Source organism: Anolis sagrei, chromosome 1 (assembly GCF_037176765.1).
Source record: "Anolis sagrei isolate rAnoSag1 chromosome 1, rAnoSag1.mat, whole genome shotgun sequence".
In the NCBI taxonomy this organism is placed as follows: domain Eukaryota; kingdom Metazoa; phylum Chordata; class Lepidosauria; order Squamata; family Dactyloidae; genus Anolis; species Anolis sagrei.
Genome location: NC_090021.1, coordinates 173,091,777 through 173,112,079, shown reverse-complemented (window position 1 = coordinate 173,112,079; position 20,303 = coordinate 173,091,777). Strand labels below are relative to the sequence as shown.

General features: G+C 37.9%; 1 protein-coding gene across 2 annotated transcripts in view; it reads right to left on the bottom strand.

Annotated features, from left to right (window-relative positions):
• The window catches only part of SPAG16 (sperm associated antigen 16), a 590,759-nt gene that overhangs the window by 557,961 nt on the left and 12,495 nt on the right, over positions 1–20,303 (bottom strand). For both annotated transcript variants that reach the window (XM_060781324.2, XM_067470372.1), the window contains exons 3-6: positions 20,027–20,125; positions 16,902–17,029; positions 7,831–7,968; positions 3,884–3,991 (exon numbers count right to left, since the gene is read on the bottom strand). In XM_060781324.2, coding sequence (XP_060637307.2) covers positions 3,884–3,991; positions 7,831–7,968; positions 16,902–17,029; positions 20,027–20,125 — 473 coding nt within the window. The remainder of the gene's footprint in view (positions 1–3,883; positions 3,992–7,830; positions 7,969–16,901; positions 17,030–20,026; positions 20,126–20,303) is intronic.

Genomic DNA, 20,303 nt, shown 5'->3' with positions numbered 1-20,303 from the left:
TGCATATGAGATATTTATATGATGATTCATAACAGTAGCAAAATTACAGTTGTAAAATAGCAACAAAAATAATTTTATGGTTGAGGGCCACCACAACATGAAGAACTGTATTAAGGGGTCGCAGCATTAGGAAGGTTGAGAAACACTGTCTTAAGGGAAAAGCCACTACCTGCAGAGATTACCGCTACCTTTGGACTGATGGAGATTTTCTCCTGGAATGTGGGATTTGGAGACATTCATTTGCTCATTTCAATGAACTCAAAGTGATGAACAATGCTAAAATAATGAAATATGCAATATAAAACCTAAAGACTCTAAACAGTCCAGAAATTTAACCCAGAAGCAGCAGAGCCAAATTCAAGAAAAAAAATACAAAGTTATCTGCAACCAAGAGCCATTCTTTTCCAGACCCTTTTATCATGAGGTCTCCACTGCCACCTGTTTCAGCAAGTCTTCACAAGTAATCACCAGAGCCTATATTCCAAAGCCTGATTAACCCTTTGTTGCAAAACTGGTAAGACTTCTCCTCTGCTGGAGACCTGCCCCCAGCAGCAATCGAACCATTACCAAACATACTGCTGGCCATGTTTATTCTTCTTAGGCAGCCCCACATAGAGCATGTTACAGTAATCCAAACAAAATGCAACTAAGGTATGTGCCACCATAACCAGATCCAACAAGGAACAGGCTCAGTTGGAAGTCTTTAGAGGGAACCCCATCTAACACAGCTTGATCCCTAAACCCTGATCTGCCTTCCCCCGTGGACACACAGAAGACTGGGCGACTTGGAAGGCGCTGAACAGACTGCGCTCTGGCACCACGAGATGCAGAGCCAATCTTAAGAAATGGGGCTACAAAGTGGAATCCACGGCATGCAAGTGCGGAGAAGAACAAACCACTGACCACCTGCTGCAATGCACCCTGAGCCCTGCCACATGCACAATGGAGGACCTTCTTGCGGCAACACCAGAGGCACTCCAAGTGGCCAGATACTGGTCAAAGGACATTTAATCAACTACCAAGTTTGCAAAATCTGTGTTTTTTTAAAAAAATCTGTTCGTTTGTTTTGTTCTGTTAGAAATGTAATACAATGGCATGGTTGCTGATGACACGATAAATAAAAATCTGCCTTCCAACTGATCAAGAGTACCTCTGTCTTGTCTGGATTAATTTTCAATTTGTTGGATGTCATCCAGTCCATTACTTATCACAGACACTGGTTTAAGACCATCCTGGTCTTAAGTTTTATTGGCTTTGGATGGAAAGGAGTAGTAAAGTTGGGTGTTATCTGCATATAGATGGAACTGCACTCCAAACTATGGATGACCCAGCAGTTTCAACTATATGTGGAAAAGCAGGTGGGACAAAACATAGTACTAAGGGACCCTACAGAGCAATGGGCAAAGGTTCAAACAGGAGTCTCCAAGCACCATGTTTTGGGTTTGCCTCTTCAGAAAAGAGTAGATCCACTCTAGAAAAAAGGGCCTCCAAGTCCCATCTCAGCAATGTATCACAGAAGGATACCATGGCTGATGGTATTAAAACCTGCCAAGAGGTACAGGAGAACAAATAAGAATACACTCCCCCTGTATAGTTCTCTGCCTAGGTAATCCACCAAGGTGACCAAATCTGTCCCATAACCAGGCCTGAAACCAGACTGAAATTGATTTAGAGAATGTATTTCCTCAAGTTAGTTAGATGGCTGTGTAGTTTTAGTATTACATAAGATAAAAATTCTGTTTTTTTATTATTTTTGCTTTTTTCTTTACAATTTCTTTCTAAATAAGAACTTAGCTATGAAACGATGTCAAGAGCAAAGGAACCATGTCCACATTACCTTTTGATTCCATACAAAGGAGATGCAAACACTACCAAAATCTCTAGAAAAAGGAAATGACACTTGACAGGGGCAGATGAGGGAGAAATGATTAAGTGTTTTGACTACTTTAAGTTCTTTTTTGACTTTTTTCAAAAATAATTGTTTTAATGGTACCTTTTCAAATTACAGGCTTTCCCCAAGTTACAAACATCCCAATGACTCTTAGTTAAGGGTAGGGATGAGACAACAGGAAGTGTGAGTAATTTACTACTAGAAAGGAAAATTCATTCCTTATTTATTTGTCGTGTCAGAGCAACCAGTCCATTATATTACATTTCTAACAGAACAAAGCAAACAAATAGAAAAATACAAAACTTGTGAGTTTGGTAGTTGGTTAAATGTCCTTTGACCAGTATCTGGCCACTTGGAGTGCTTCTGGTGTTGCTGCAAGAAGGTCCTCCATTGTGCATGTAGCAGGGCTTAGGTTGCATTGCAGCAGGTGGTCAGTGGTTTGCTCTTCTCCACACTCGCATGTCGAGGATTCCACTTTGTAACCCCATTTCTGAAGGTTGGCTCTGCATCTCGTGGTGCCATTCCTGAAAAAAGTTATCATGGGGAAAAGGTGTCTCCACTTAAGCTTTATTACCAATCCTTGTTTCCAGAACAAGCCATTGTTTTCAAAATTTACTCTGAAATTTTTACCTGTTCTGACAGACATACAAATTCAGCTTAAGAACAAACCTACAGAACCTATCTTGTTAATAACTTGGGGACTGCTTGTATAATAAAATGCCTTAAATTCTAATCTGGAAAAAAGTAGCATATGATTCCAAGAAAAAAAAACCTGCAAAAATAAGAGGTCCCTTTTTCAGTCCAGCAGGTTTTGAGATGTCCTTTAAACCTGAATTCCAGTTCTTCTGTTTAGCACCACAACACAACAACTATCATCCACAGTATCACTGTGGAAAAGAAGACTAATCTAAGATACAGTACAGAGATCTGGACAGATGAGTAGAGGTGCTGATCTTCCTCATCTTTCTCCATCTCTTATGCTAGTTAAGTGCTGTAAAAAAAACTAAGCTTTTAGACTAGAGTTAGGGATGAAGGATTGCCATCATTTACAGGAACTGCAACTCTCTATTCATAACTCCTTCTCAACCGGCCTTAAGTATTTTACCATATGAGAGGTTCCATATGATTGGCATTCTGGTTCAGCTGTGATATCAGTTTGGAGTACCTTCGCTCTAAATCTATTGTCACTCTGCAAGCAAAGGACTTCTATTCAAGTATGCCTTTGGCAACCTCACTTGCTCCAGAAATGACGTTTTACTGCATGAGCACTTTGTTTCATTTTTCTATAGTTCTTTAACTTATATTTTAACTTTTTAGTCATTTTATATTCTAATTTTATATGGATTTCTCACAGTGCTGCCCCAAACTTTCATTTTCGCCATTGACAAAATTGGAGGAAAGACATCAGCAGCAGGATTTGTTCCCAGTTTTCTTCTTAGGCCTAATATATTCTAGATTACTCTAGAATAGCTAAAAAATAGGAAGGAGGTGCCTTTGTCATATCAATGAAGAATGTTGACACATAGAGATGGCAGACTGAAAGAGGTCTGATCAGAGAAACAAGAGCAGAGGAGATGGAAGATATGTACTGCAGTTATTGTCATACTGAAGTAAGATGGGTAAACTACTATTACAGCTGAGATTCTCTGATATAAGATATTGTCACCAACAGCGGGTAGTGTCAATACAATTTATTATGCACAGAGAAGGCTGATTTGCCACAATGAAGGTGGCATAATGCCATCAGCAGCAGCTGATACTGGCACAATATTCAATATGCTGCAGTGCATTGAGAGCTTGGTAAACTGGATGATGATCAGAAAAATTGGGGGGTGGGGGCAGAGATGGAATATCCTAAAAGAAAGCACAACATTCCAGCCAACATATTGAGCAGGCACACTCTATGAAGTTATATACATACATCTTTAGTAATGAATTGGGGTTTTTTTCTGAAAATCATGTTGGATTAGAACCATGTTTTCAACTGCTTACCTTTTAATGTCATTAATGAGCCTGTTCTTTTCCTGGACCACTCGCTTGTGATGCATTCGATGGAAGTCACGCTCTTTCTGCAGCTTGACAAGTGTTTCTTTAGCTTTGCTGCAAGGAGTAAGATGCAGTTATGACTTTTTCAATAAATGTATAATCTTTTTTTCAGGAAAATGGTATTTTACATGAGGATTCTTGGTATCACACAAAACAGTCAAAATTCAACTAAAAATGAACCCAAAGAGAAGACAGGGTTCAGGTCAGGCTGTGAATTTCTGCTCTAACTAGTTATGTTTCAGTGAGTGAGCAAAACAGCAAGGTACCTACGGCACACAAATCTAAGCAGGGAACCTTCTCTGCTGTTTCCCTTCAAATTAAAAGTATTCCCATGTCTTCTTGGCTTACTCCATCCTTATTCCATGACCTTGTGGGAAAGACTAATCTGATTTAGCTTCCAACAGTAGCTCCAGCTGCTACCATAATCTCTAAGGACACTTCCAAACATATATTCAACCTGCTCCAAAGTAGGTTTAAGCCCCCACATCCTGGGAAAACAAACCAATGTTTCCATGGGTTGTCCCCATTGCAGAACAGTAACTATCCCGCTGGAATGGAAACAACCCAAATCCCCCCTTTAGGCATCTCTGGAGACTTCTTGGTACATACCAATGTTGCGCCAGGAAGCGTGGGGGCCAGGAGTGATCCCCTTCCTCATATCACACATTTGTTTTGTGCTTTATCACAAATTATTTCTCTTAACCAGATTCGTTGTGTGGGCACCTCTGGTAAAAGCACAGGAGTTTGTGCATTTTGAGCCCTATTTGGATGGGCCCTAAATGGTCTCTTTGGACAAATCACAGATTGGTAGGGAATGTGAAATCCTACGGAAATGGACTTGCTGGTTGAAATTTACTCTGCCTTGAAGGCTCAGAACTTAAAAAGTGCATATCAATGCCAGTACAGACATTTGTTCATTCCCCATCCCCACCTCACTGTATTATATTCAGCAGAAAAGACATTAAAAGATTGATAGAGAGCAGAGGTCCTCAAACTTAGGCCCGGGGCCCAGATACAGCCCTCCAAGGTCATTTACCCGGCCCTCGCTCAGGGTCAACCTACGTCTGAAACAACTTGAAAGCACACAATAATAATCCTATCTCATCAGCCAAAAGCAGACCCACACTCCCCATTGAAATACTAATAAGTTTATATTTGTTAAAAAAATCATTTTAATTATTGTATTGTTTTAAGTGTTGTTGTACTACAAATAAGTTATGTGCAGTGTGCATAGGAATTCATTCCATGTTTTTTTTGAAATTATAATCCGGCCCTCCTTCAGTTTGAGGGACTGTAACCTGGCCTTCTGTTTAAAAAGTTTGAGGACCCCTGATCTAGAGAAACAAAGTTCTGCTCCAAATGTGAAATAAAGCAAAATGTCAATTCAAAGTTCTAAATCAAAGCAACCTGCTATCTGAAGCAGTTGCAGAAGCCTTTGTTTTCTTTACTTAAACATGCCTAGATGCAAACCACTAGGGTTAGATACAAAGCACTGAAACCAAGGTACTACATGGACAAATCCATTCACACACCAGTCCACTATTTCTCTTTGGGTGGGTTTTAGAGCAGACAATGTCACAAAATATCTTCTCGGACACATTTGATGTGCAGATATTTTCTATCTTTATTCCTTACACTGCTGTTGTTTTGGAGTTGTCCAGTCCTATATTCAATTAGAGCAAAACTTTTTATCCTGCTTAATACACGTTTGTTCTTGGATTGCTTAGGGCAACTTTAGGCTTAGGGTTGCCCTAAGTCTGAAATGACTTGAAAGCACACAACAACAACAACAATCCCAATTAACTTAACTCTCTCATCAGCCAAAAGCAAGCCCACACTTTCCATTGAAATACTGGTAGGTATATGTTGGTTAAAATTAATCTTCATTTTAAATATTGTATTGTTCTTTCATATTTTTTACACTACAAATAAGATATACGTAGAGTGCATAGGGAGCCCCCGGTGGCGCAGTGGGTTAAAGCACTGAGCTGCTGGGCTTGTTGATCGAAAGGTCGCAGGTTCAATTCCGGGGAGCAGCGTGAGCTTCCGCTGTCAGCCCTAGCTTCTGGCGACCTAGCAGTTCGAAAACATGCAAATGTGAGTAGATCAATAGGTACCGCTCCGGCAGGAAGGTAACGGCGCTCCATGCAGTCATGCCGGCCACATGACCTTGGAGGTGTCTACAGACAACGCTGGCTCTTCGGCTTAGAAATGGAGATGAGCACCACACCCCAGAGTCAGAAATGACTGGACTTAATGTCAGGGGACTACCTTTACCTTTACCTAGAGTGCATAGAGATTGTTCAACATTTTTTAAAAGTATAGTCCATCTCTCCAACAGTCTGAGGGACTGTGAATTGGTCCTTGGCTTAAAAAATTTGAGGACCCCTCATCTAGGCACAAATGATTAACATGTCTGCACCATGTCCCCATAAAAATGCATTCCAAAAGAAATATTATTGCACTGAGAGCTGCTTGGTTCAAAAAATAACTATTGCCCAGTGTACACATGCACACATCCTCAATAATGTTTTTGTTGATCCCTGGAAAGTTCATTTTCGTCCAGGAGCGAACACAGAGATAGATGCAACAAACACTTTTCAATGACAAATTAATCTCTAAAGGACAATTTACCACTAACCCTTTGCAGCATAATGGATTTCCACCTTTCATATAAAATGTGAATTATGTCATATTTTGAAAGATTTTAGTACATGCACATGAGAAAGTAAATGATGCTACCAGTTTCCCTATTCTCATAAAACTTACATTCTTATATTATACTTACACTCCTTTCTTTTTTAGAAAGATGTAATATAGACATCTTGCATTTCAAAAAATAATACAGAATTGAAAAATACAGGGAATTTTTAATACAATGTGTAATATTGGTACATTTTGTTGGTATATTATTTTGTCCACAGTTATGTTTTCTGTTTCATATATTTTGTTGGGGCACAAATGGTTGATAGCATCTTTGAAAATATAAGCATGCAATTTCTTGCTAAGCTAACATTGCATGTTTTCCAGTAGCAGGAGCTTATTCCCCCATGAACTTCAACACTACAATATTTCTCTTCAATACTGTTTACATGTCTACCACAGCGGAGACTACACTATTGCTCAGTTCTACTTCCTCAATTTGTTTGCTTTGCCTTGTATAGAGCAAGGAAGGCACATTACCCATTTTTTTCCAGTCAAAGGAAGATCGGTTACTGTATTTATTTATAAAAAGTAATTACCAGAGACTTATTCAATCATAAGTTATAAGAGTTCTCAAAAGCATAAACTGAAGCTTTGTTGGCCAAGCCACTTATGTTTCTGATTATCATTGCTATCTGAATCCAGAATCCTACTTTGTTAAATTCCACTTTGCTCTGTTTTCTAAACTCCATTCAACTAATTCTATTTGTGGATTGGATACACAAACTGAGATGAGTCAAGAGCAGTGATTCTCAACCTTCAGCTGTTTGCGACTTCAGCTTTCAGAATCCCTGGCCATTGAAAATTCCACCAGAGGTTTCTGGCAGTGGAAGTTCAAAACATTTGAAGTACTAAAGGTTAAGAACAATTCACCAAGACATTTTTGTAATTATCTGGGATACCTCAAATCTGTCTTGTCCCTACCATGTGATTCATGGTTTCCATAAATCTGCCCAGTTGGCACTTCATTATAACTGATTATGTGGGCACAGTTCAGTCAAACCTAAGCATGCCACTGACCTCAATTAACTGTCTGGAGTCCTTGCAGTTAAATTTATCTCTAACTTGTGCAAATGGCTAAGTCTCAAAGAGATTAACATAAGAAATTAAAAAGACTTCATTTTCTTAATTTGGCAAGATCTAGCCCCAAGTGAAAAACAGAAGATCCATTAACAATAGCAACAACATACTTGGCTGCAAATTTATAGCTCTCCATTTCCTTCCTTAAACATTTGTTTTCCCTCTCCAGCTGTTGATTGCAGGTGTAGGCATCTGGTACAAATCCAATGTCTTTGGGTTCAAGCATACCTCTCTGCATCAGTTCGTACCTGAAATTAAATAAATGAAAACATGTTCCTTCTTTTTTTTCCTTAAAGATTTAAAAGACCCACAACACATGGAAGCTTTTACCCGCAGTGCAGCAACAAGTAAATCATGTGACTAAGGACCAGTCTAAGTAGCCATTAGCAGATAGCCAGTTCCTAAATAGAAATGTCAAACAAATGCAATGTTCATAAGTTGCAATCAGCATGCTTCTTTCCTACAATGTTATTAAAACACTACTGTCCCTTAGTACTTTTGAGATTTGTGGGTTAGGAAAGAAGTCAGATGAAAATCATGACTGAACGAAGTTTGATATCATACAATTTCTAATGTATGATAAAAAGTCATGGTTTTATTAAAATCCATTTTGTTTGCCTGGACTACACGGGATCTGTGTACTTCCACACTGTATGCCAAAGGTTGTTGAGATAAATTATAACTAATAAAGCAGACACTGGCAAAAAACATGTTGTGTCCTACTAATAAGTCTCTGATAATTTGCATGGATAATAAAAAGTAATATTATTATTAGTAATATTATTATTAGTAATAATATTATTAGTAATATTATGAAGTATGTTGAACTTGGGAGTCTTTTATCCTACTCAGCAAGATGTTTCTTATACTCTCAGGATCACCAACAAGAATCACGTATAACTTATCTGCTTTTGTTGTTCATTCAGTTGTTTCCGACTCTTCATGACCTCATGAACCATCCCACACCAGAGCTCCCTGTCGGCCTTCACCACCCCCAGCTCCTTCAGGGTCAAGCCAGTCACTTCAAGGATACCATCCATCCATCTTGCCCTTGGTCGGCCCCTCTTCCTTTTTCCTTCCATTTTCCCCAGCATAATTGTCTTCTCTAAGCTTTCCTGTCTTCTTAAACTTATCTGCTAAAAGATCCTGGGGATTTTGCTTTGAAAATGCCAGACATGTCAACAAATAAAAAGTAGATACTATGTCAAAAAGCCTAAGTTGATGAAACTCAAGGAGGATCAGTGAGAGCTAGGAAACCCTAATGGAATTGGAAGAAACCAGGTTGGAAATGGCCATGAGCCAACAGGGAGGGAGCAGGAAAAAAAGGGGACAAAAATGGCAGAATGGTGGGAGACACAATCTTAAGAAAAGGAGAGGAAGCCAAGACTAGCCCAGAAGCTATACAGAGTTGTGTATGGAAAGGTTATAAAGAAAAAAAGAGAAAAGAGTGACTATTGTGAGTAGATCTTGTGTGCCAGCCGTGTTGGATTCAAGAGAGAGAGAAATGCAGAGGCTGGGAACTTAATATTTAAAATACTATGTTTTGTTTTGGGGGTTTGTGCTACTCATCTAGTTGCTGGGCAAGTTCTGTGTCAGTCTGTATCCACACTGCAGAACTGAAACAGTTTGACAATACATTGGCCACCAATGACTCAATGCTAGGATTTGAATTCTAGGATTTGTAGCTTGGGAGATATTTACCTTCTCTGTTAGAGAGCTCTGGTGCCACAACAAATTACAAATCCCAAATAGGAGCTATAGTAGTTAAAATGGTGTCAAATGTATAGATTGGTGTTTTATTTATTTATTTGCAGTATTTATATTCCGCCCTTCTCATCCTGCAGGGGACTTAGGGCAGATTACAATGTACATATACATGGCAAGCATTCAATGCCATAGACACTCAACAAAGAGAGACAGACACACACAGGCTGTTTAGATAACATCTCCACTTTCAAACATTAAATAGGAGGAGGTTTCTCTAAGGTAACGGAAGTGGGAAGTACTATTGCCACTGATGGAGAGTGTAATGCTTGCAGTTTTGACTGCAAGTAATGGTTTTTAAGAGACCCCAATAACTAGAGAAATTGTGATTAATTTGGGCATTAGCCTTAGCTTCTGACTGCCTGACTTTATGAAGCCTGAGCAAATAGAACATAGCCTTAACTCTATTCTTAAACTTTATTAATCATTAAATAATACAGTACTTTAGTTCTGTCCCTCATCATAGGCAAAATTGGATGGAAAAGAGGTAGTGGGCAAAATTTCTTTTCAGACATTCCCTGCACTTTTGCAGACCTTCTTCAGTTCTCCAAGTCTACTTACTGGGAGCTGGCTTCTCTCATTCTCTCCTTTCTACATCTACAAATAGACTTTCTACATCAGAATGGAATAAAGCTCAGAAGCTGGGTACTAATTCTAGAGACTGCTGGTGGGGGGAATGAAAGGTGTAAAAGCCAGCTACTGAAGGGAGGAACAAAAAACGAAAAATCTGCAGTGTAGTTTGGAAGAAAGGACAAGACAATGTTTCTTAGACCTTTCAACCCTAATTTTGAGAAAGAAAGATGCTTACTGGGCTTGTCACAGAAGCAGCAGCAATGTTTAATTTTTAAAAAAGAGATCTGCAAAGGCCAAAGAACTTGTGTGAAATAATACCATCTGTGCTATTACCCCTACTATTTAATTTTCTGTGATGCAGAGGCTGCCACTTACTGGGTAGAAAGGCAAAAGCACTCTGCATGCGTTCAGAGGCATTTTGATTTTCTTCTTTATTCTTCTTATTATATAGCAGATGCCAGCTGCATGTGGCATCAACTAAATGAACCACTATGCCAGCAAGCTTTAAGTTTTGAAAGAAGCAGAAATTGTGAGAGCTACAATGGACTCAGAGAGGGTGTTTTTATGCCCAAAACAGCACAGGGTTAAACCTAGTGAAAATTACAAAAATGAAGCATTTATGAATGCAGAAAAACTAGGAGGGAAATTCAGATTCTTCAGGATTCTATAGGTATTGGACCTTGGATTTATAGATGAAAGCTTCCTAAATATAGCTTCCAGAAAAGAAAATCTCAAAGGTTGCAGAGCATTTATTATTTAACATGTTATATGTAACCGTGTGAGCAGTTTTCTCACAATAGCCTTTTCATTTTAAACTTCCTTCCTTAGGCGATCCCTCGTAGTCCGAGGATTATGGTCCTCCAAGAGTGGTAACCTGGGGGTGGATCTGTAGGTGGCTGCGGAGCTCTATTCTTGATCTGCATCTTCTCCCGCAGTGGGGGCATCGGTTTCCAGGTGGGAGGCGGTTCCGGTCGGGGTTGGCTTGATGCGCCTTCCTCTTGGCACGTTTCTCTCTTTCACCCTCCATTCGTGCCTCTTCAAATTCTGCAGTACTGCTGGTCACAGTTGACCGCCAACTAGAGAGCTCAAGGGCCAGGGCTTCCCAGTTCTCAGTGTCTATGCCAGAGTTTTTAAGGTTTTTAAGGTTGGGTTTGAGCCCATCTGTAATCTCTTTTCCTGTTCTCCAACATTTGGTTTTCCATTCTTGAGTTCGGAGTACAGCAACTGCTTTGGGAGATGGTGGTGGACAACATGGCCAGTCCAGCGGAGTTGATGGCAGAGGACAATCGCTTCAATGCTGGTGGTCTTTGCTTCTTCCAGTATGCTGACATTTGTCTGCTTATCTTCCCAAGAGATTTGCAGGATTTTCTGGAGGCAGCGCTGATGGAATCGTTCCAGGAGATGGATGTGACGTCTGTAGACTGTCCAAGTCTCGCAGGGTTGGGAGGACAATAGCTTTATTTATTTATTATTTTATTTATTATTTACTATTCTTGTATACCGCTGTATCTCAAGCCCGAGGGCAACTCACAGCGGTTTCCAAACAGCAAAGACAATAAAAACAGCAATAATTAATATACAATGACAGTTAAATTACACATTTCCCTTAATAGCTAATAAACAATCATCAATACACAGTTATCACAAATCCCATCCCTGATCGCCTCATCATCCAAGCGTGATCCAAATTCATCGTCCATTGTTCCGTTCCTATGTTCCAAGTTGCACTGAATTACTCAAACGCCTGCACAAACATCCAGGTCTTCAACTTTCTACGGAATGTCATGAGAGATGGTGCCAGCCTAACGTCTACAGGAAGGGCGTTCCACAGCCGAGGAGCCACCACCGAGAAGGCCCTATCTCTCGTCCCCGCCAACCGTGCTTGAGAGGCTGGCGGGATCGAGAGCAGGGCCTCCCCGGAAGATCTCAAAGTCCGGGTGGGTTCATAGGCCGAGATGCGGTCAGATAGGAAAACCAATACCTATTTAATTTATTTATTTCGCGTATTTCTACCCTGTCCTTCTCAACCCCCGAGGGGGGACTTTATAAACAAGCACCTTGATATCCCTACGGATGTCCCGGTTCTCAAACACTCTCTGCTTCATTCGGAAAAATACTGCACTCGTAGAGCTCAGGCGGTGTTGAATTTCGGTGTCAATGTTGACTTTGGTGGAGAGGTGGCTGCCAAGGTAGCGGAAATGGTCAACGTTTTCTAATGTTACACCATTAAGTTGTATTTCTGGCATTGGAGAGGGATTAGCCAGTGACTGCTGGAAGAGCACTTTGGTTTTCTCATTGTTTAATGACAGGACAAGTTTCTCGTATGCTTCTGCAAAGGTGTTTAAGAGTGGCTTGCAGGTCTTCTTCTGAATGTGAACAGATGATGTTGTCATCAGCATACTGGAGTTTTAACATTTTAAACATGAGGGGATCGTAAGGAAGGACACCTTTAAAATATGTTGGAAAACTTTTCTTAAAGAACCTTTAAGTTTTGCTTTACAGACCTAAGCTAGGATTCCAGTATTTAGATAATTCATTCATTCGCATATCCTTGAGATTGCCTATATGAACTCTGGCATTTTCTCTCTGTCATACATTATGTCTTATTCTCTGGATATTGTCATGCATACATAAACACATGATGTTTCTAGCCCAAAATGAATTATGCAGTTTCGGAGAGACTAAAACTTAAAACAGATAAGGAACAAATATTGTTGTTTCGAAATGTGAAACTGAATAGGGCTGCACCACTGGCCCTAAATGAGATAGCACAGGTATCCTAAAGAGTTAAAGGGTTATAATAAGGTACTGGTGTTTTCCAATTCATGACCAAGATGGCTTATTTTTCCAATGGGACAAATATGCAACTTCATCTGATTCCAAACTTAAAAATATATTTCTAAGTATAGTTTTAAATGTATACTTAAATGGATTTCTGCATGTGGCTTACTGCAATACAATGCCGTAGTATAAATAAAAATAATGTTATATTTCAGTTGATACATTTATCTGAAAGCAAATTGATATTTTGTAGATATTCAAAGAGTCAAAGGCAGAAGAATTTCCTAGCCGTGTTATAAATACATCAATTATCATGCCTAATTTAATCAAAGATTAATTTTCAAACAGACTTTCAGATCTAAGAGGGTCATTTAATAAATGAGCTGAGCTCTTATAGGTGTAAATGAATCAACTTTCTCAGCATTAATTATTTTCTCATTCCAAATCTCATTAGAGTTTGATCACAGCACGAATCAGCTGTATATTAGCCAGGAAAAAAATACTTGTACAAAGAGAAATTTGATAACTATAATTTGCTTTCACTTATTAATGATGCCAATTAAAGCAAATTTAAAACATTTATAAAATGCATGTTTAGGACACCCACTCACAAACAATTAAATATGGTGCTTTATCACTGTAAATGATAATCCAGAATAATTTGTTCCTATGTATTTCCTCAATTGGGAAGCAAAGAATCTTTTAAAAACTGTCTGGTAACATCATGGCCTTTATAAAAGGATTCCAGTTCTCAGAGAATGTCAAAGATCAATGTGAAAGTGCGTAATTTATCCTATATTTTATGCTGCTCTTCACAAATTTAATACAATTTCTTCATAACACCCTACCACCATAGTTCTAAGAGACAAAGTATGACCCAGGGTTTCTACCTCAATGACAAATCACTTATTTTTGCTCAGCTCAAAATAAGGAAAAGAGAATAATCTGAGTAGAGTTTTTCTAGGATAGTTATTTTGAGTAGCTGTCCAGTGAAACAGCTATTGTAACAATATACTTTGTTGAGGATTTAAAAAAAAGATTTTTGAAATAGGACACTAACAAAAGCTGTCCACCCCTGGCTTGGACAGCGAAGTCTCAGTGCGTTACCTTACCTATTTAGCAATTATTTTGCCACAGCTACACCAATGTCTTCTACAGCAAACAACTCAGATATGAATAACAGATATGTTTCTCTAAATACTTAAAAGACATGGCATGAATACTGCATGAATTTATTGCAGCAAACATTGATAAGCACTAAGGTAGCTCTGGCAAACATGTAAATTATGCAACAGCCCCTACTGGGATTCCTAATGTTGAAAAGGGGAAAGAAGCAGTTTCTATATGGTGCAGTTTAAAAAATATATCCCTACTATAGGTTCTTTGAACAGATTCAAATATTCACAGAATCTAGGCAGGAAAGGATATTTGTCCACCAAACTTCTTTGCAAACAATGTTTGCTTGCTCCCGGTAAAGCCACAAAAAGCAATTTTTTATATCTACATTTTTATATTCCATTTTTATATATACAGATTATACCTCAAAACAATCTTACTGTTGTACACATTTATGCTGATATCATGTGAGATATTCCTCATTGAAATCTTGCACATCCATGTCCCCAAGCAATTGGCTTACTCTTTCTTCTAAAGAAAATAACTACTATTAATTAAAATGGATTACAATCCACCTGTTGATTATAAGAAATGAATACTTTCATTTATAAGGGGAATAGCCAAAATAAAGATACTACTATATTCAAAATTAGGGGAAACCATACTAGAATCCTTTGTTCACCAAAGTAAAGGGTCAGTTTCACAACGGCAGCTTCATATCATAGACAAAATTAGGGAGGATTTGTAATCATAGAATCATAGAGTTGGAAGAGACCTCATGGGCTATCCAGTCCAACCCCTGCCAATAAACAGGAAAACACCCCCAACAGATCGGCATCCAGCCTGTTTAAAAGCTTCCACCACACTCCTCATTCCTAATCCTCATTCCTAAACTCCATACTGTCACATTTCAGTTCCAAGTCACCCCCTTGGCATTAGAATCCCATTTGTTGAACCACAGAAAAATAGTTTGGGTGGAAATGGGCATATCCAAAGCAATGGACACACCTCATTTGGGAGCATCTTAAGCTGTACAGAAAGTGACACCTGCTTTTATAAGGAAGCTGTGAAAATGTCAGTAAACTTTCCTTGTCTCCTGCTCCTTCACTTCTTCCAAATGTAGTCCAATTCATTTAAATAAATTAGCCAGTTATGAAGGAAGGAACCAAAGGGTCTCTTGTTGAATATGACAGCACTTCATTATGTACAAGTTACTTGGATGAGAAGCCCTGACAAGAAAGATATGAGACGTGTCTTCTACCTGACTTGAAACAGAGTTGATTTTTACCTCTGCTTATAACCTAGCTGCTAAATAATAATAATAATAATAATAATAATAATAATAATAATAATTTATTGTCGAAGGCTTTCATGGCTGGAATCACTCAGTTCTTGTGGGTTTTTTCGGGCTATATGGCCATGTTCTAGAGGCATTTCTCCTGACGTTTCGCCTGCATCTATGGCAAGCATCCTCAGAGGTGAGGTCCTCACCTCTGAGGATGCTTGCCATAGATGCAGGCGAAACGTCAGGAGAAATGCCTCTAGAACATGGCCATATAGCCCGAAAAAACCCACAAGAACTGAATAATAATTATTTATTTGTACCCCGCTACCATCTCCTCAAGGGACTTGGTGCGGCTTACATGAGGCCGAGCCCAAACACAACAATACAAGCAATAACAACAGTACAAGCAAATAAAACATAGACAATAACATATACAACATTATCAATCAATAAGACAACACACAATTAAAACAGTTGGAAGGCCAAATGTAAAATTAAAATTGGAAGTAATGCTGGGACATGGACGAGAAAGTGATAGTGGTGTTTGTGGAAGGGCATACGAGCAGACCTAAAAAATGTAAAGTGCTTTGGAGGACAAAGTGCTATGGAATCAATTATTCCGGGAAGGCACACTGCTTGAGCATCTGAACATATAGCCCCAGAACATGGATACACTTTACATAAATGGTGGTGTCACATTTTGGAGTATCAAAGGTGACATAATGTCACCTCCAGCTGGGTTTTTGGCTGATTTTCAGCCCTTGTTTGCTTGGGGTGTCTTCTGCCAGTGTGAGGGCTTTGGCGGTGAGGAAGGTTTGAAAATACTCACGGTGTTTTGACCAGTTTTCAAGTGAAAGGTCACCTCAAAAGAGCTACAAAATTTCTAAATAATTTTGGGAATTCTAGGGCTTTGGAGGACTTCATGTTGTTCAGGCTTTGCTCACTTCTTTCCTAGAATATATATTTAAAATCCAATTTCTCTCTTATACTTATATTAGCTAAAGAGGAATATCAAACCTCTACTGGGTTCACAGTTACATAGGAAGCAGATCTGAATAGTCTAATTAATGTCACCTAACAAGATTGCTTAAGGACAGAACCTCTAAAACCAAAGCAAAGATGCCTTATTTAAGGTGCCTTACAGATGGAACCCTACCCCAGTAAAGATTCATCTAATTGATTACAGAGACTGGATCTACACTACCCTATAATCCAGTTTCAAAGTGCAGATTATCTGCATTCTAACTATGCATTATAGGGCAGAGTAGATCCAGCCAGAGTCCTGCTTGAAGGTTGATGGGCACTCTCCTAAATTTGTTGCTAAAAATATCTACTTTTTACAGTCAGACAATGTCTTTCAAATCTCTAATGGTAAAATAACAACATTCAATCTTGAGGTCAGGTGTTTTTGAAGAGAATACAATACAAGAATTCACAATATAAAACCTAAATTAAGGAACACAGCACTTTAAAAAAGTTAAAAATGACCACATGCTTTCTGAAAACATCATTTTATTTATGTTTGCATTTTATATTTTATAAGTTCATATGAACTTTTGGGGGTTTTTTTACAATAAAAAAGCAACTATAGTGTGTTTGAGACCACAGAAATATGCATACATGGGAAAATGAATTTTCTGAGCAAGAATATATTTGATTTACCATTCAGTTTGAAAGCAGTCTAGTGTCCTGTTCATGCCCATTCTAATTAGAAAATTACAGAGGAAGTCATCCACAACTTCAGGTGTTTCAGAAAGAGGAGGCTTAGCAATCTGGCCTGGTCGTGGAGCCTAGAAAGAAAATTAAAGAGCAGCTATTAGAAAAATAATCAATCTGTATGCCCATAATTGCTTTTCACACACACACACACACAAAACAATTTCTGCTCACAGGCTATTTGGATTCTTTAATACATAAATTACAGTTTGAGATACTTAACTACAGCAGTTTATTTCCCGTGGTCTTGTATCATACAGCAATTTGTGAGAACCTCCATGAATTTCTCCAGTTTTCAATTCATGCATTCCAAACTGTCCTGAAGTCAGGAAGTATAGTTTGTATAGCTACCGTGCTGTTTGATATTAAATGTTTTACATCTGTTTAAAATGTTTTAAAGATAAAATACTTTATTCTTTTTATTTTTTTTCAAGATTTTTAATTCTAAAGAATGTTTTTTACATTTGTTTTGTTTTAATATGTATTGTGTGCTGCCTTAGATCTCATAATGGCAGAAAGATGAAATATAAAATAAATAAGTAAATGTTTACATACATGTTTACCCAGAAAAAACCCCACTGATTATGACTATATTTATTTAGATCAATAAAAAAGTTTAAAAAAAAAGAAAGAAACTCAAACCCATCTTCACACAATATGTAACTAGTTTCATGCAAGGAACACAGGGCGATATTTGTGTTGCTATATCAGCAGCTGATACACCCAGCTGTTTCAAAGAAATTCATCTTGGCAGAATGATGTAGATATATTTATGCATCCATATCAACTGCACATGTATGTTTCTACAGACAGATTCCATTCTGAGTTATATGAATGTTTATTATTTGTTAGTTTGTTTAACTTATATCCTGCCGTTCTCCTAGCATAGGGCCCAGAGCAATATACATATATAGCTTAACACGGTTATGGAATGCCCTACCAAACGACATCAGACAGGCCCCTTCGCTGCTGGCGTTTAGGAAGAAGCTCAAAACCTGGCTCTTTGAGCAAGCGTTTGGCTAATCAGCGCAATTGTACACAGAATGACGGTAAACTGAACATAGGAACGGCATAAGGATATGAGACTGGATCTTGTTTGTGACCGAGGCATTGTATGAATGTTGTGTGTTTGCTATTGTGTATGCTGTGTTTTAATTGTTATTGTTGTGGTAATTAATACTGTGTAAACCGCATTGAGTCACCTAATATAGGTTGAGAAACGCGGTATAGAAATAAAGCAAATAAATAATAAATAAATAAACACACAAACACACAGAATACAATTATTAAAATTCTCAATATAAATCCTAAAATACAATTCAAGTCACTTGGATTTAATATGAGAATTAAAAACACAAGTTTACAGGGTTTAAACGTTTTTAAATAATTCAAGAATAGAAGAAAAATTAAAATAAATACACAAATAAAATAAAGCAAAAAATCCCACTCTTCTACCCCTTTAAAAACTCTTACATCTTAGTACCTTATATGTACATAAGGAAACAGCACCAATGGCAAAACTAATCAAGACATTCCTGTTCATATAGCACATAAAAATCCATTAAACATAATTATTGTTATACTAATGACTCATCGAAGCATTTCATTTTCATGCAACTTCAGATCCCACATTTCTCAGCAACTGCAATTGCAATTTTCACTCTTTGGTGGCAGCTGATATTATATATACTTTTATTATTTTCTTATACACTCCATAATTTTTTTTGTAAAGAGAACACAATAAATTAATAAATCATCAGCATCAATAACAATACGTCATTAAACAATAGTTTACTCAGTTGGGTAAAGGAACTTTTTAATGAATTGGAGATTTGTTTTAATAGACTGATTTATTGTGAAGTTTCCTTCACTACCTCAAAGCACAACCACATAAAGCAGGGGTCCTCAAACTAAGGCCCAAGGGCCGGAGACGGCTCTTCAAGGTAATTTACCCAACCCTTGTTCAGGGTCAACCTAAGTCTGAAATCACTTGAAAGCACACAACAACAACAACAACAACAACAACAATCTTATCTCATCATCCAAAAGCAGGCCCACACTTCCCATTAAAATACTAATAAGTTTATATTTGTTACAATTTTCATCATTTTAATTATTGTATTGTTTTTAAGTGGGTTTTTTGCACTACAAATAAGATATCTGCAGTATGCATAGGAATTCATTCATGTTTTGTTTTTTTCAAATTATAATCTGGCCCTCCAACAGTTTAAGGGACTGTCACCTGGCCCTCTGTTTAAAAGGTTTGAGGACCCCTGATATAAAGCTTTCAAAATGCAATTTATTTAAATTGAATTACTTTAATCTATTGTTCAACAAACCTGAAGTTGCATTTCTCTTTATGCATTTATATAACGTGTACAAGCGTAACTATCTAGAGGATGGTTATTAAACCATATATGTTGAGCAGGAGTTGGCAACTGCAGTGGGAGAAAAGGCTAAACACTTCAGCCTTGCACCAGATTGCACTAATGGATTTTCACACAAAAATAGAATCCAGAATCAACCAGAATCTGTTTCCACTTCTGAGCTCTATACTCTTCAAGGACATTTTTTGTATGCTGGATATGTTGAATCCCTCCATTAGCTGAATCTTCTCTATCTCACATATAGAGCAATAGAAATCACAAAAATGCCAGATGTATCTGAATTCCATCCTTTAGTATGTAAATGATAATGCCATTGGATTTATTATAAAAGTGAAACCAGTTTATACTGAGACTATTCAATAAATTACCAAAGCCATTTTTAAAAAAATTAAAATTCCCACATTTGCTTCAGCCTTTATTCTGGACTCTCATTATATATTGCCAAATATGAGATTTGATTTGGTTCAATTATGCAACTGTATCTAGACTGCATATTTTATTCCAGTGAATCCAAGGAAATGTGACCATTATTAATCTAAAAGTTCAATTCAGACAACATATGTGCTCTCTCAACTTGAAATAACCTTTCAAATGACAGAATATCAGTTGTAGTACATTAGACATTGTAAAATCACATGAAACAAGATGGGCATATATATATATATTTAGGAGCAGAGTGTATACCATAATTTGAGCATCAATAGTCTGTTCTTGCATAGTGTGTAATGCTTTTGCCAAATCTTCATCACCTTCCTGCACACTGAAGTCATCGTCTGCTGGTACCTAAAGCACAATTATAAACAAATATGAGTCCTGTGCATACACAAACACTGTTTCAGGCTGAATCATTGTAAGCAATTGCTATAATTGATAATGTCAGCAGAGAACCAAGATTCATGGTAGAACAGTCTTTGCATTGTTGCATCCTTGTTTCAGTCTTCACCATCTAAATACAAGGAAC